The 17,500-nt window shown below is 50.3% G+C and overlaps 1 protein-coding gene across 2 annotated transcripts in view; it reads right to left on the minus strand.

The window, feature by feature from the left end:
- The window catches only part of LOC133139385 (kazrin-like), a 321,899-nt gene that overhangs the window by 19,753 nt on the left and 284,646 nt on the right, over nt 1-17,500 (minus strand). For both annotated transcript variants that reach the window (XM_061258889.1, XM_061258888.1), the window contains exon 5: nt 5,518-5,709. In XM_061258889.1, the coding sequence (XP_061114873.1) occupies nt 5,518-5,709 (192 nt within the window). The remainder of the gene's footprint in view (nt 1-5,517; nt 5,710-17,500) is intronic.

Raw genomic sequence — 17,500 nt, forward strand, 5'->3', positions numbered from 1 at the left:
GTGATGTCACGGAAGGGGTGGGGGGGGGAGGGGGGGCAGTGGGTGTCATGCTAACCCCCACACTGGGCAGTGACACAGGACTGTTCCAGGACATGCAGAAGATGCAGTAAAATGCATTAGACAGACCGGGCTACGATGGTATTTTTGGGGTATGTAGCTTTATGTTCTAGAACCAGTATCACTCAATATTAAGTGATAGAGAGAGACTCTCAGTCACTGAATTAGCTGAAAGCCGTATCTGTGGACAAAGAGAACCGTATCAGCACATCCACTGAGCACCCACAAGATGAACAGCGCTACTCTACTTCTGTTTCACTGGATTAGCTCCAGAACATCGTCTGGGAGAAGCAATAATACCGTTCAGGAATACAGACCGGAGAGTAGCGTTTAGTCCATCACAGAGAGAAAGAGAGAGGGAGGGGGAGAGAAAGAGAGAGGTGGGGAGAGAGAGAGGAGAGAGGGAGAGAGCCATAGAGAGGAGAACAAAAGAGGGAGACAGTGAGACAGACACCCTATGACCAGCTTGAAATTACCAGCTACCAGCTGTTTCAAAACATAGCTTGAGCCGGTCAAAACACCTGTTGAGTATGGAGTGGGTCTGAACTAGTCAACCAGCAACCAGCAGTTTCAAAACCCCTAGCTTGAGCCGTTTTAGTAGTTCAGCAGGGTGGAGAAGGAGAGCGACAGAGAGGGAGAGAGGCGTTGTGAATTCTGAGCGGATGGATCCGTGAGCCGGGTCCGTGATTACGCGGTGTCAGAGAGACGTCTGTGATTGGGCCCGCCGAATTCACACCGGCCGTCACCCCCGGTCCAGCCCCGGCCCCACAGCGCGGCGGGTGACCAGCGGTAACCAGCGGTAACCAGCGGTAAGCCCCGTAATTCTGCGCGAGGTGGCAGTTAGCGCACGCGGCCCAATTACAGCCCTCGCGGCCCAATGGCTGAGATGGACCCGGGCCGGGGCAGCACCAGACTGGGCGGCTGAGCCCACAGCCCGTAACGAGATGCAGAGAAACAGAACCGCACCGCCAAACGAAACAACACAGAACCGCCAAGCACAACGGCACCGCCAACAACAACAACAACAACAAGAACAACAGTAAAAACCCCTATGGCTGTGGCCGTCCACACCAGCTGCTCCTCGCCGTCGGGGGGGAAGAGCTTCTGCCTCTGAGACTGGCAGGACGGTGAATCGAACAGGAAGACACAAAACGCAGCCCGTCTGTTTGAGTCCGGCTGGGACTGTGTGGGACACCGTTTGTTCATTCGTTCATTCATGTCATTTATTTAAGCCGGACAGGCCACTGTTTTCCAGGGAGCCCGTAAGAAAAAAAGACAGAATGTAGGTCGTCCATCTCCTTACCTTCCTGTGCTAGTGATTAGCATAGCCACCACCTCTGGCTGCTACAGAGGCACACACGGAGCACTACGACTGCCTCTTCCTTTAAGACACATTTAGCAGCACATCACTGCCACAGATTACATCCTACATCAAGGCTACAGCCTGCTTTTAACGCGCATGTCTGATGCACTGCCCTGTGCCCGACACGTAACCCGGTTTAGGCCCAGTATCTCTCTGTGGGAGATATAAACACAGGGATTAAACGTGCTCCCACACACTGTGAGAACTGCCCAGTCAGGCAGGACAGAGAGTGACACACAGGTGGGTGGACCTCGAGCAGAACTGTCGCAGTTACACAACGAGGCCATTTTCTTTCACCAGCCATCCATCTCCCTCTCTCTCTCTCTCTCTTCCTCTCTCTCTCTCCTGTCTCCCCTGTCTCAGGAGTAAGACAGAGCCGTACCGTATAAATCTCTGAACCCAATCATTACAAGCCCTCGAACGCGAACACCGGGTCCCAGCATCCGGCAGGGCTGGTTAGAAAAATAAGACGGCTCAGAGGGACCGAGAGATGAATCCTGCAATCGCCTCACCACTCTACTCCACATACTCTGTTAATCTGCTGGAAGCACACTCCACACCACGCCATTATCCACAGCAGCGGGACTACATCTCCCCCACGGAGCACTACAAATCCCAGAGGGCCACAGGTTAAAAATAATATCCTGTTCCTGTCCTCCCTTACTGCTTTGAGCACTGTAACATCCACACAGCAGAGGTTCTCATACGGGAGAGGCTGAGAAATCGGGTAGGAATTATTGGGGCCTTTTAAATATAACTGATAACGGCTAAATCTCTTCAAAAAGTTTACATTTCACTCACATTCAGGGCAGTGAAAATGAATAAACATCATTAAAAAAAGTTAACAAGTATAAAATACAAATAAAAGAAGACAATGCAATGTACCGGTATTAAAAACAAAAACATAAAAATTGCATGGCAGTTTATTCGTAAAAAAAAAAAGAAAGAAAAAAAAAAAAGTCATCATTATAAACATGATAGAACTCCTAATAGCTTTCCGGTGGTTTGGCAGATCATTTGAAAGTACAGGCGTCTCAGGTGCACCATGGGGACTTCAGACTAAAGGCTTTCTTCTGAAAGCACAACCACTTCTCGGCGAGAGCTTCTGTGCGTAATTGGGAACACGCAAGTAGATGGAAGCAGACAGACAATGCAGGAAGTGGGGTCGTGCAGGTTCAGATTAAGTTGTCGATTTGCGGACAGCTCACAGCCGAGCCGAAAGAGGATATCTCCCGCTCACCCCCCCCTCCCCCCCTCCCCCTCCCGGTCTGAAGCAGGTTGCTATGGTTACAGCATGTTGTCAGACGATGCTGACGCGGTCGGTAACCCTGGTTTCGAGCCCGGGTTCCCAGCACTGGGTCCAGCGTCAGCTGTTCCCCGTTAAGACCGCACACTGTAATTACCCCCTCCATCGCGGGTAATGAGTGTAATGGCACAGTCAGCCTCTCGTTTTCCAGTGTTTATGGACAACAGAACATGGGACAGGCGGAAATAAATATGAAAAGGGCCAAATAGAGGATGGATGGAGGGGAGTGTTCAGCGTGCTGTCCAGCTGTATGGCGGTGGGTGAGGGGACCGGTCCAGTGAAGTGGATCCCTGCTGGGTTTAGGGTCTGGGCGCACACACAGAGTGTGTGTGTGTGTGTGTGTGTGTGTGTGCGTGTGTGTATATGCGTGTGTGTGTGTCTCTATGAGTGTGTGTGTGTGTATATATGCGTGTGTGTGTGTCTCTATGAGTGTGTGTGTGTGTATATGCGTGGGTGTGTGTGTGTGTCTCTATGAGTGTGCGTGTGTGTCTCTATGAGTGTGAGAGTGTGTGTGTGTCTCTATGAGTGAGTGCGTGTGTGTGTGTGTGTGTGTGTGTCTCTATGAGTGTGAATGTGTGTGTGTGTGTGTGTGTGTGTGTCTCTATGAGTGTGTGTGTGTGTGTGTATGTGAGAAGAACCAGCTGCTTTCCTCCCCCAGTGCCCGTGAAGAGGAGATCACACACTTGGCACAACGTTCCCCCCAAGGCGGAACCCCTCCGGAGAACCCCAGACAGGCTTGCGTCATCAGCCTGGATCAGAGGGGGCCTCTCCAGCCGAACCCCGGGAGTGAACCTCTGCGCCATGGCAACCAGGAACATGGCCGCCGGAGCAGAAGCAGAGATTCTGTCACACGCTCACAGGCTCCTCTACAGCCGGCCGGCTGCAGGACCGCTAATTCAGTCCCCAGGACTGGAGTGGCAGTCCCAGCCCCCCCATCGGAGGGGTGTGTGCTCTGCCCTCCATTACTGAGCGGGCTCATTAGACCCTGGGCCGCGGGCAGCTGCTCCAGGCAGGACACAGAGAGGGATGTCCGCCCCCAAGTGACAAGCAAATAACTGCAATTATAATGGCCGGTATTAAGCGTGTGGCATGGCTGGCCGATGATTTCGACATTAGAGGGTATGATTTAGAGGGGCATTTTTTTCTCGGCCATGCTTGGGTCACATAGGCTGAATATTTGCGAGTCGTTATTGCACGCCCGCTTGCATATTTTCCTCCCTCACATCTGCCAAGTTACAATTTCCTGAATAAAATTAAAAGAACTGTTAGAAATACACTACACTGCCATTAACACATTTTTTGCAGGACAAATATTTGAAAAGTTTGGTGTCTCGGTGGCGCAGCCTGTAGAGCACTGACCGAAATGCTCATTGCGAGCCGCGACGTCGGCGGTTCGAATCCGACCGTCCGACATTTGTCGCATGTCTTCCCCTCTCTCTCGCTCCCATTCTTCCTGTCTCTCTATACTATATACTGTCCAATAAAGCTGAAAAAGGCCTAAAAAAATCTTAAAAAAAAAAATATATTTGAAAAGTTTTAAAGAAAGTTGGCAGCGCCACGTGTCATTTCCCAGAGTGCTCTGGTCTCGCGTCGTGCACAGTGGCAGCACAGCTGGCTAACGCTAACCGCTGGCAGCAGCTGAGCACACACGGCCCTATTCCAGCCTGCTGTCGCCGCGGTCCGCAATTCAATCTCACGGCAACCGCTGACAGTCCCCGGCCAGGTATCCACACAGACAGCGATAAGCTAATTCGACAGGCTGCGTCTCGCCAAACCTTGTGCAAATTCTAATAAACAGCAGATTTGTATTGGTGAACCTTATGAAGGAATCAGTCAAGCGTTGAAGAAGACAAAACCCCATCTCTACAACATATCCAAATTTACCACAGCTTAGAAAGTAGCGTGCGAGCAGAAACATTAATGTGGCAAAAATATGTGTAGCTGCCAACGTACTGTACGTGGAACATAAACATACATTGAGAGAAGTTTAGATTTTTCCCACCAAGCTGCTGAGTGGTGAGCACAATACAGCCCTGTACAGTAGCAGTGCGGGTTGGAATGTACACTCACAACATAAGTGAAGTAAGAATGTTTTGGCGCTGTTATGTGTATTCATGCTTTCTTGGCTTTTGAATGTATGGGTTTTTTTTTTTTTTATCTCTTGGCACAGGCTGGGTGAGATGACATCATCAACCGCTTCCCCGCGGGGGAAGGTCGAGTAGGCTGTGGGCGTGGTGGAAATAAGCAGGTAATTTACCTCAGTATTACTATTATTATTATTCCTTATTAATTTCTCACGTCTCTCCCCCCATTGCCGCGATTATGTTGTAATTCTGTCTCTTTTTCCTTATCTCACTTTATGTGAAAAATCTGAAAATCCAAATAAAGAAACCCGCCAAATAAAAAGGAAAATAAACAGGTCTCCCTCAGTCGGGACTGCAGAGGTAGGGCAGGTGTGAGCTCAGAGCCACCCTTGCAAAAGGGAGAAATTATTTGCAGAAGACTGATCAACCGACTGGGCAACCGAAAAAAAAGGGGGGGGGGTGTACAGCTGGAGATGCGACTGGTGGGTGGGGGGTTGGTGGGGGGTCGATAAAAATACCAGCCCGGGGGCAGGGGGACAGATAGCTTCACTCCACTCCAGCATGTGGCACACATCACTGCATTGCGGGAGGCTTCTGCCCACTCACAGGTACCAGGGAGCAGGTGCTAAATAGAGGGAGGCGCTCACACTTTCGGGGGGGGAGGTGGGAGGTCTGGGAGACCGGTGGGGACGCGTGGGGGAGCTCACCCTGTAAGGCCTCCTTGGCCCGGTCCAGCTCCTGCTCTTTCTGGGCCAGCTGCACCTTCAGCTCGGTGGCGGAGAGCACCTCGGCCGAACAGCCGCCGTGGGAGTCCTCCAGGTCCTTAGTCAACATGTCCTTCATCTGCCGCAGGAGGTGCACCTCCTCCTGGAGCTGAGCCACCTCCTCCCTCAGCAGCACTGCAGAGAGAGAGAGAGAGAGAGATGCACAATATTAATTTGTGATTTCGCTGACGCTTTTATCCAAAGCGGCTTACTTCCTGCCCCTCGAAGATTTCGTAGACGTCAAAGCGTCAGTCTTTTCTCCCGTTGTGACTCCAGCTCTGAGCTTCCCGCTCTCCAGCGTTTCCTTATCACGGGCTAGTCCCCGTGAAGATGTCCGGGCAAGGAGTCCTTATTACTGCATTGACCTGGCTGTCGAGCACCTTACAGTCTTAGTATAGGTAATCAGCGTGAAGTGCGTTGGGGCTCTCCCTTTCTGCGACTTTACAGATGATTAGACTAAGCAGGGGCCAATCCCCCTCAGAGCAATGTGGGCTTAAGGGCACCAACAGCCGTGCGGATCTCATCGTGGCCACACCTTGCCCAGTCACGTATGTACCTCAGCCACGAGGCTAGAGGCTGCCCTTGTAAAGAGCAGAACACAGCGCCGAAGCACAAACTCATCATGACACAAACAAAACAAGCTCTCTGACCCTCTTCTCTGCCTACAAGAGCCACGGCTTTATTAAACAGCCTCGAACAGCAGAATTTGCATATAACCCAGACGCTTCTATAAGGCCCTACCTGCAACGCTCCAGCAGGCATGAACCTACCTGACCCCACTCCAACACCAGGCACACAACAGGTGTAAGACCAGTGAGTCATCATCACCCCTCAGCATTCACTAACAAGGTTTTCTGCATGACTAAATCCTGCGTCTTTTAAAGGGAATTAGCCCTTTGGTGAAAATTATGTCACTTTTGTTCATCGAATACTTCAAAGACCTGTAAAGGCTGCTTGTAAAAAAAAAAAAAAAAAACTAAAACGTGATGAAAAAACAGCTCAGGATGAAACAATATTTTAATGCCCGACATCTGTGGTTCTTTAATGACATTTACTTATCGTTTGCTGAATTAATTCAGCTCTGAGCAGCCCGGGATGAGAACGGTTTTACTTAATGAAGGAGGAAATTAAGCAATCAGAGGAAAAAAAAACAGAGTAATTGGCAAAATATTTATGGTGGAGTGGGCATATTTGTCAGAACACATGAAAGAGCAGGATGGGGAAACCTGCGTGCTCTGGGCATGATAACAAGAGGAAAGCGTTCACACTTTTTTCTCCCGAATGACAGAAAGCGTTCACTCTTTTCTCTCCTGACTCACAGAAAGCGTTCACTCTTTTCTCTCCTGACTCACAGAAAGCGTTCACTCTTTTCTCTCCTGACTCACAGAAAGCATTCACTCTTCCCCATTTTAATATTTGGTCTGAACAACAGCTGAACCTCTTGACCACATCGGCATGCTTTTATGAATTTAGTTGCTGCCACATGATTGGCTGATTAAATATTTGCCTTAACAAGCTGGCGTACAGGTCTACCGAATACATTGCTGAGTGTAGATTGAAACAAGAAGTTTGAAGTGCTTCATGGCTGTCTAAAAAAGGCAATTCATGAAGAAAATGGTAAAAATCCAGACAAATCGCACCATTATTTTTATTGTAATTTCATTTCCTTTCATTCTGTCCGGACTTTTTCCAAAATGATTTCATTACTGCTTTCAAACTACAGCCGATCAATGCAAGGCCAGGGACGACGGATACCTCAGAGCCAGCCGCGGCAACACACACGGCTAAACCACGCGCACAAACACGCACACGCGTGGCTAAACCACGCGCACGAACACGCACACGCGTGGCTAAACCACGCGCACGAACACGCACACGCATGGCTAAACCACGCGCACGAACACGCACGCGCATGGCTAAACCACGCGCACACACACGCACGGCTTAACCACGCGCACGAACACGCACACGCATGGCTAAACCACGCGCACAAACACGCACACGTCAGCAGGGGGTCAAACACGCGTGTAAAGCGAAAAGACGTGTCCACTGTGCACCGACGCGCTTGCTGAGGGAGGATACCTTTGGGATTACCGTACACACAAAATGTAGAAATAAGACATCACGCACACTGGCTTGTCTCATAACACTCCCCTGCGGTGCCCTGTCTCATCCAAAAAGGGCCGGTGTGGGGGCAAGACGGTAAAGGGACAGCATTAGCACTTTTATCCGAAGCGCTTTACAACTGATGCTTCTCATTCACCCATTCACACACACACTCACACACCAACGGCGACAGGCTACCATGCAAGCCACCAGCCAGCTCGTCAGGAGTAATTGGGGGTTAGGTGTCTTGCTCAGGGACACTTCGAAACACCCACGACGGGGGATCGGCAACCCTCCGACAGCCAGACGACCGCTCTCACCTCCAGAGCTAATGCCGCCCACATGCTGGTTTTTCTTTTAGCCCAGTGCTAGGATAAGCACACTGGCCATTTTCGAACTAGATTAGACTCCCAGCCCCAGATCTACAGTGTGTTCTGATCCCAGCCACTACTGGTTTCTCAGCCCGTAATCCCTGACCTCATCCACCCCCGACAGGCCCTCAGGCCTGGACCAGCACAGCCTCCCGCCGGCCCCGCATTCAGCAGACGTGGCCGGAACAGTCACTCTCATTCGCTTCGTGTTTAAAAACGCGGCGCAGACTTCGCCGCACCGTTCGTTACGTCTTCCAGGGTCAGCGCCGGGTGAGCCTGACCCCCGACCACCTCCACTCCCCAGCACTCTTATAGACTTCACACAGAGTACAGTTCGGCCGCCTGACACGTGAAGCGAGAGTCGATAATTAAGAGAGGGATGAAAATTGAATCGCCGGGAAGGAGCCTCAGCGAGAGAGCGGGAGCTGCAATTAATGGACTCCCTGGTGTTAATGGGACAGCTCGTTACTATGGAGCCAATACAGTAACACGGTTTTCTGAGGCATCACTGCGGCTGTGGCAATTATATTATAACAAGTGCGAGAACATAGTTCTGAAGGCGGAGAAAGTTCTGACGGCGCCGCGGTACGCAGTTTATACGTACGCACGCGCAACAGACGTTGCGTGGCTGGTCACGTCCCACACGCAGTGCGAAGGAGAGGACGGTTAGTGACCAGGCAGTCGGAGGGCTGACACGTTACTCTTTTTGGAGGTGACCCTGCTCCAGTCTGATAAAAAACGCGATGACCTCAGTTTCTGGCTGAGGCAGAAGTAGCCCTCAGGGGCACATTGTACATAAGTACAGCAGTGTGTGTATCACAGGGCCGAGGCTAGCCTTCATACCTGCAGATATTACAGCAGACACACGCATATCTCAGCGGTAGTGTGGGGAAAGACTGAGTGTGTGTGTCTGTGAGTATGTGACGTATGTGCTTATGCATGTGTTTGTGTGCATTTGGGTATGTATGTATGTATGTGTATATGCGCGCATGTGTATGTGTGTGTGCATGCATACATGCATGTGTGCGTGCATTTGGGTATGTATCTATGCGTGGGTATGTGCATATGCATGCATGTGTGTGCGTGTGTGTATGTGTATGTGCATGCGTGCGTGCATGCGTGTGTCTGTATGAGTATATATGTGCGTGTGCGTGTATATGTGTGTGTATATCCGTGTGTGTGTGTATATGCGTGCGTGCGTGTGTGTATGTGTATGTGCATGCGTGCGTGCGTGCGTGTGTCTGTATGAGTATATATGTGCGTGTGCGTGTATATGTGTGTGTATATCCGTGTGTGGGTGTGTGTGTGTGTGTGTGTGTGTGTGTGTAAGAGAGAGACAGAGCGAGTGGATATGGTGTGTACCAGCGTTTGATTGAGAGTGCTGTTTACGCCCGTCCCCCTGGCTGGCTGGCTGGCGCATGGCGCATGGCGCATGGCACATGGCGCATGGTGCAGTGAGCAGCACTGAGATGGCTGGCGCTAAGACGCAGCAGATAGGAGCGCAGTGGAGGGACGTCAGAAGCTGCCTTTACTCCGGGCTCTCACGGCCCACCATCACTAACGGCGCACGGAGACCGTCTCCTGACACGGCCCATCCCTCAGCCCCCTCTCCCCGGCCCCCGCACTTCGTTAGTTATCTACGTACGTATCTCTCTCTCTCTCTCGCAGTCGCGGTCAGCGCGGGCGACCCAGCCACACGCGTGTGCAGATGCAGCGAGGAGCGTGAACACGTGATGAGGAGCCGCGTGCAGCGCTCTGGTACGCGTTCGCTCTTCAGCGATCAAATTTCACAAATGTACCCGGAAAGTACAGTAATCTTCTATTTGGGTACAGATGAGAACGTTTTTCAAGCAAAAAAAGTACTATTTAATTATATATTGCTGGTTAGGGGTACAATTGTATGCACCTGTACCTTCACAGCGACAAGCATTTGTACCTTTTTAGGCACTTTTTTTGTATCTTTATTTCAGAGACCGCGGGAACAACCAGGCCTCGCGTCCGCATCCAGAGAAAAACGTTTTGTTTGCTTGTCTGCGTTTCTTGGCGGATGAGTTGAAAAATTAAGACCACTACGCTTAGTGCACACACTACTGCCGCTCCACACATAATAACAGCACCAGCTACACGGGTTGGAGGCTGAAGATGGAAGATGGAGGCAAAAAACTAAACAAAAAAAAAAACGGTTTTCCAAGCAGTCAGGAGACAGCTGCTGAGGAGGAGGGACTGCAGCCACCATTAGCGCCGTTAGCTGTGAGGCGCTAATTAGCATTCTCCCATCACCGCGCTGTTCCTCGCTCCCAGCAGCCACAGATGGGCGAACGATGGAGGGAGGGAGGGGTTCGGGGGGGCGCCAGGAGCAGCGGTTTCCGCGGTCACCGTGGGTAAAGCGTTTCTACCACACGCCTCCCCGAAAGCAATCAGGTCCTACCATTCCAACGAATACGCTCTCCCATCGATTTTCACTCCTCTATTGTCATTCGAGGCTTTAATATTCAACACGGGAATAACTGCCGCGCCTCTCTGGCTTCGAGGCTCAAAGTGCAGATGATAAGCCTGACAGACAATGCTGTCAGGACCTTCATTTGATTTTCCCTGCTCTGCGGGGGGGTTTTTGGCATTCATAACTCCACGGTTCTCAATAAATCTTGAGCGGGAGAGGGCCAGACTGCATTCTGGGCAAAGTCGCTCAGATAAGGAAGACAAAGTCGTGGAAGTTAAAGTTTAAGGGGGAGCAGTGCCGAATGGGGATGGGGCGAAACCCATCAGGCCGGGATGGGTGTGTGTCTCAGTTTCCTACAGGTTCATGAATCTCCCTAACCCTCACACTACACTGCGGCCTGCATAAACATGACACGTGGGCTTGTAGCACTCAGCCAACGCTTACAGTACACGTGGTACAACGAGGTTAAACGTGAGGGGAGATCGATAGTGAGGCTTTCAGCCGGACGGAGCCGACCTCTACACGGGCCTCAATGTCAACAACACGGCTGACAGCTACCCAATGATCCGGGGTCAGGGGTCACGTGCTTTGGGTGGGTGGAGTACAGACGCCCCGGTCACCGACCCGCCCCCTCGCCATCGATCTACAGACGAATCCGCGGATCTGAGTCACCGTCTGCGGTGTCGATAACTCCTCAGCCCGCGCCATTTCCCGCTAAAAGCCGCAGATCAAAGGATCGCCTCTCTCCCGTTTTTCTTGTGAGGTTTTTTTTTTTTTCGAAAACATAAATCAGACTAGTCCAGAAATCCGGCAGAACAGGCAGGTGGAGCGGGCTTTGGGCTAAAAACAGCCGGGAGGAGAGCGATGATCAATCACGGCCGGTGTGGTGACGATGAACGCCTCTCTCAGCTCGCCGTTTCTGAGGAACGCGCCGAAGGAGGGGTCGTGTGACCGTCTGAGGCACGCGATTATTCCCGCGTTCCACGTGCGGACATACCCACGCTCTCTCACACTCTGGTGGGAGTTACCAAATGGCCAGGTACACAGAAGCAGCAGATTCACCCATATTAGTTACACAACAATGGTTTCCCCCAACCGGCTGAAAACAGCTCGGGCCAGGTTATGAAACAGCTGGTAGCTGGTCGACCAGTTCAGACCAGCTCGTCATGGTTTAGCTGGTCGACCAGTTCAGATCAGCTCATCATGGTTTAACTGGTTGACCAGTTCAGACCAGCTCATCATGGTTTAACTGGTTGACCAGTTCAGACCAGCTCCCAGCTCAAACAGGCTTCCAGCACTAGCTGATTGACCAGCTCAAACCCAGCTAGACCAGCTTCATGACCAGCTCGGCCATGCTGGTTGACCAGCTCATACCCAGCTTATGACCAGCTTTACGACCAGCTCACACCAAGCTAGACCAGCTTCATGACCAGCTCATACCCAGATACACCAGCTTTATGACCAGCTTGGTCATGTTGGTTGACCAGCTCATACCCAGCTTATGACCAGCTTTACGACCAGCTCACACCCGGCTAGACCAGCTTTTTCACTAGCTAAATTTCCAAGCTGGCAGAGCTGGGTTTCACAGCAGAGCTCAAAGAGTGTGATGCTGCAACACTTCAGAAAGAGCAGAAGACGGGCCTGTCTGCCACACTTTTCTGTTTGCTCTCCTTTGAGTCTGATTTTAAAAACAACCCTGCAGATGCAGCCATGGTGCTACAAGCAGCACGTCACCAGCCCAGACAACAATAGCGACAAGCAACACAAACAACTGTGCGTTCATCACTGGGTCAGGGCCGCGGCGAGATTACCTTTCACTTTCAGGTACGAGTAGTTCGCCCCGGTGGTGCAACTGAACAGCTGTGACAGTTTCCACAGCTAAAGGCTGCCAGGAATGTGAAAGCAGTCGAGAAATTCTGGGGGGGGAAAGAATTTTAAGCTAATGATCAATGAAGCCACGCTGCTTGGAGCAAATTAGCTCAATCTGCAAGTATGTTAAATATGTGCATTCATTACCCTTCACCTCAAGACTCCTCCTGCTGCGACCCATCCACATCGACTGTCCTTTATCCAAATTTATAAAAAAAAGAAAAATAATAATCTTCATTCATGACTGTTTAACGCGTCCGTTTCCGTAATGGCTGTGGTTACGCCGCGGCTTACATGCTAACCGGCAGGAGAGGAGGCTCCATATTCCCCCGGAGTCTGGCAGGGCAGACCCACAGTCCCGTTCACTCAAAGCAGGGAGACGTTTGCGGGGACGCCGGGGAATAGCCAAACGCAGCGTAGCCGCGGGTGCGCTCCGAAATCAGACTTCTCCATCCGCCGTCGGTGATTGGAGAGCGGAGTGCCGCATTTGAAAACAGGCGAACGAGTTTACAGAGAACGTGCTTCTCACGCCGCCTTGGGATTCAACTTTCATTATTATTCTCACACATCTACTTCTGATGTAGCGGCTTTCCCTGCTAACATGCCCAGAAGGTTTTTTTTAGTAGAGACATAAAATACGTCATTGTACCAATTCAACCAGGCCACCAGGTTATTTCCACTTGCTTGTTGTGTCCTTGTTGCCGTCGATTAAATAAAAACACGAAATGAAAACACTTATGTTCAAACCACAGTGTGTGTTCTTGTCTGGGTGTGAATGCCCACCCACTTGCTGCTGGTATATACTAGAGGATATATTTTTCTGAGGATGATGTTTGAGTCATGATAATGGCAGACTTTGCAAGGGTTTCGGGCATGCAAAAATGTTCTGTCTTCTACGCTTAGAATGCCACATTTTCAGAAACATAACACCACTCACTACCCTAACATCCCAGCAAACACAACGATTTTAAATATTTATGGAAATGCGGTATCATATTTTGCCTGTAGTTTGACAATTCAATCATAAAAATGTTATTGGAGCAAAATTGAACAGTTTTCTTTCATAAAAAAACCCACCACTGGCCACTTTTGTTGTGGTAAAGAATTTTTTACCCGGACAATTGCCATTTTATATATGCCAAATGGCAGTTATCCATGGAAAATGTTTCTTAAAGCATTGTTTTAAAAGAACCATGAACAAGCTCAGCACAAAGGATGCTGAATGTGTTGCAATGTATTATTGCAAAAAACCTGGAACCAGTGGCCTTCAAAATACAAATGAAAAAAAGCAAATAAAGCTTATTATAAGCTCTGCATTGAATTCAAAATTACTGAGGGACACCCCTGAATGCCTATAACCTAAAATAGAGCTAATGGAAAAACAGATTAAACATTCCACGTAATGTACCATGACAACCACTGCCAATCTACTGTTGATGAACAGAATGTATTTACGCATAAACAAGACACAGGAAACACGTTTAATACTTCAAACCCAGTTTAGAAGCGGCAGCGTTCACAGTCACGTTTGGACCGTCGCCGAAGGCTGCAGGTTCCAAACCTCCTGGCGACAAAATGGCTGAACAATTACCCCACTCCCACTCGCGACACTTCCTGTTTGTTGTTTGTTGTATTTTCTCTGGGGCTGCTCTTGTGATTGGCTGGCCTTGCGGGCCACTGTCTCTCAATAAAACAGCACGGGATCTGAAGACCCTCCCTGGCTGGGTGGTAGTGGGGGCCCACTAATCTGTCAGTGACCATGGACTGCGAGGAACCCGAAATTTGGACTGGGGGACGAGGGAAGTGAGGTCTGGTGACATGGGCCGTCCGGAGGAAAAGACAAAATTAGACTGGTTTTCACTTGTAGCCCAGCGAGGAGAATCCCATCCAGTCTGGCTGTGGAGCATGATGGAGTCCTCTCCCTTCCACTGACTCAGAGACAGACTCCTCCCCCATGCACTAACTCACAGAGACAGACTCCTCCCCCATGCACTGACTCACAGAGACAGACTCCTCCCCCATGCACTGACTCACAGAGACAGACTCCTCCCCCATGCACTGACTCACAGAGACAGACTCCTCCCCCATACACTGACTCACAGAGACAGATTCCTCCCCTTTCTAGCCCCACCCCGCTGAGCACATCCAGGTGCAGCCAATCAGATGCGATAGCCCTCCTGGAACTGCTGTATCTTAGCACTTGTCTGCGTTGGAGATCGAAAAACATGATGTTGCCGGGAATCCTCACTGGAAATCATTGTCTCTTCTACTGTCTCTATGTCACGAAACGGCTAAACCCGACGGCTCGGTGTTTAGCATCTACGAATGAAAAATAGGCATCAAGCTGCCCGTGAATGCCTGAAGTCAAGCATGCTAGATGCGCTTCATGTGTGTAGTAGTATTTAACCACTGGTCCTCTTAGCAAAGCCAAGGGGATGGAATGCACGAGACAAGAAAAATCCCAAGGCAGTGATGTAGATGGAAATATCTGTATTCTCCGTGGAAGAAGATGAAATCGGCTGCGTCCGACACGCTGCAGCTAGGCAGCCTGCGTCAGGGTGTCCGTGTACGTCTGTTTGTTTAGCCTCTCAGACGTTATGGATTAGCGCGAGAGATGCTGGGGATAAGAGCTGTAATCTGCTGCTTGTGTTTGCATGCAGATGTATCCTGTTTCTCCCGAGAATCCCTGAGGTGTGTCCTGGGGTGACTGAAGAGCAGATGTAGCCTACTGCCGTGTGTGCATGTATGCTTGTTTAGTGTATGTGTAGGTGTTTGCAGTGTATACATATAGCGTGTGTGTGGGTGTGTGTGCCCATGGGTGTGTGTGTGTGTGTGTGTGTGTGTGTGCCCGTGTGTCTGTGTGCATGTGCGTGTGTATGTGTGCGTGAGTGCGTGTGTCTGTGTGTGTGTTTGTGCCCATGGGTGTGTATGTGTGTGTGGGTGCGTGCGTATGTTTGTCTGTGTGCATGACTTGTGCGTGCATGTGCATGTGTATGTGTTTGTGTGTGTACGTGTATATGTGTGTGCCCATGGGTGTGTGTGTGTGTGTGTGTGTGTGTGTGTAAAAGCTGAACAGCCCCTGGGTAAAGACCCAGGAGCATAGAGACAGCATCAGGGCTCTATGTTTAGTCCTCAGTCACAGAGCAGGGATCTCACAGGACCAGGACAGCGACAGGGGGAGATGACATCACATCCCTGAGAGCAGTGAGAGCCCCTCCCACTGGGAGCACAGAGACACCCCCCCCCCCCCCCCCCCCCGGCTCTGATCTCATCACACTACGCTGCGAAACGCCGGCCGGCTCCCTGCCAGAGCCAACATGGCCCCTGTTTCACCCAGGACCTGCTCTAGTGTACACTCTCAGAAATAAAGTCACAAGGATCACATTTCCCAAATGTACCCTGAAAGTACAGTAAGTGTAACCCTCGAGTACAAATGAGTATGTTTTCCAAATCCATTTTATATTGCTGACTAGGGGTAAGATTTTATGTGCCTATAGGGTACCGCCCCAGTGACAAGCATTTGTACCTTTTTAGGCCATGGGTGTAGCACTGCTGGGCCGCCTCATTTCTGGCAGACACAGCCTGCGGACTGAGGCCTGGCCCACCGCCCAGGGGATCAGAGCCACGATCACAGCCGCGCTAGCCACAGACGCTAACGCCACGCGCCCCAGGGACTTCCCAGCATCCTCCGCTCCCATTCCCACAGGGGAAGCCCCGTGTGGCAGACAGAGAGGACCATGGGAAACAGATGGCAGGTCGGCAGCACCGACAAACCCACTATATCCACATGCACGTAGTATTTCAGCATCGAAGGTGACCACTTTTTAGTGACTTGATTGAATGAATGTTAAAGCAATGTGTTTATTGTGGGGAGAGTGCTACATGTATTGCCTATGGTCATGTACTGCATCGCACGATTTCGGCCCAAAATATCTTGACACCGACAGTGGCTGAGATTCACTAAATCGGCGACCTGTGAGTGTGTCACACCGAGAGGTCCAAGACGGCCAATTCTGACAAAGACGAGGGCCCAGAGCACAGCGAGAGGTCCAGAGCCACTGGGGTGAGGCAGGACCAGGGGCAAGATCAGGGGCAAGATCAGGGGCTAAAACACGAAACACTCAGCAGGGAACAGGCTGGACGCCAGCAGAGCAGGGAACAGGGTGGACTGACTCACCACCACCACCACACAAAACAGCCACTCACAAACACAAAACCCGCCGCAGTCAGAGAGACAGGGAGGGTCACGCCATCGCACTTCGCCAGAGTAAAACGCCTCAGTTCACTTTATTTCCCTGAAAGAACAGACTTTGCTTCACAGGAGGACAACGTGTTCACTGTCGTCGCCTATTTACATTGCATTTAAATTACCGCCAGTTTGCGGAAGCTCTGTATTTACACAAATTTTTACATTTGTCCTAGTATCCATTTTGTACTGCTGGAAATATGAGGATATTCAGGTTAAGTGCCTTGCTTGAGGCTACAGCAGCAACGTCCTACCTGTGAATGAAACCCACCACCTGCGGGTTAAAACCCAGTCCGTTACTACCCTGGTTTGTTTGACAGACGGTCTGACCTTGCATGCAGGTGATGATTTAACATTAGTTTGGAAATACCAACTGTATACACCTCATCAACTAATATTGAATCATATTTCCTCACTCGTCCAACTCTCAGTGGCCAAAGACAATAAGAGCCTTCCTTTAGTAAGAGCCTTGAAACAAACCATTTCACGTACGTTTCTTTATTCCTGTCCACATACTGCGAGGTCACTAAGCATGGTGGAACTTATTTAATTTGACACTGAAACTCTGTCCAGCTCTGTTGTGCATAGTTTTTAACTGCATCAAGCTTAAGTGTAAACTTTCTGCAAAATCTTATCCACATTAATGCAGTCCAGTAATGAAGTCTCTCAGGGAGTGCACAGATGAGGGGGGTCGGAGCAAATTAAGCAGCAAGAAGGCTACAGTGAACGGGAAGAATAAACACAGTGGAAAAATAAATGGCTTCCGCACATTTGGCAGAAGCAGACGTGAAGTTCATGTATTTTTAAACAAGCACCCAGAGAAATCCGTAGCTTCGACACAGAGTTCCCAGAACCTTCCAGAAATAGAAGGCTTTTTTGGGGTGGGATAGTTAT

This window comes from Conger conger, chromosome 10 (genome assembly GCF_963514075.1).
Source record: "Conger conger chromosome 10, fConCon1.1, whole genome shotgun sequence".
Classification (NCBI taxonomy): Eukaryota; Metazoa; Chordata; class Actinopteri; order Anguilliformes; family Congridae; genus Conger; species Conger conger.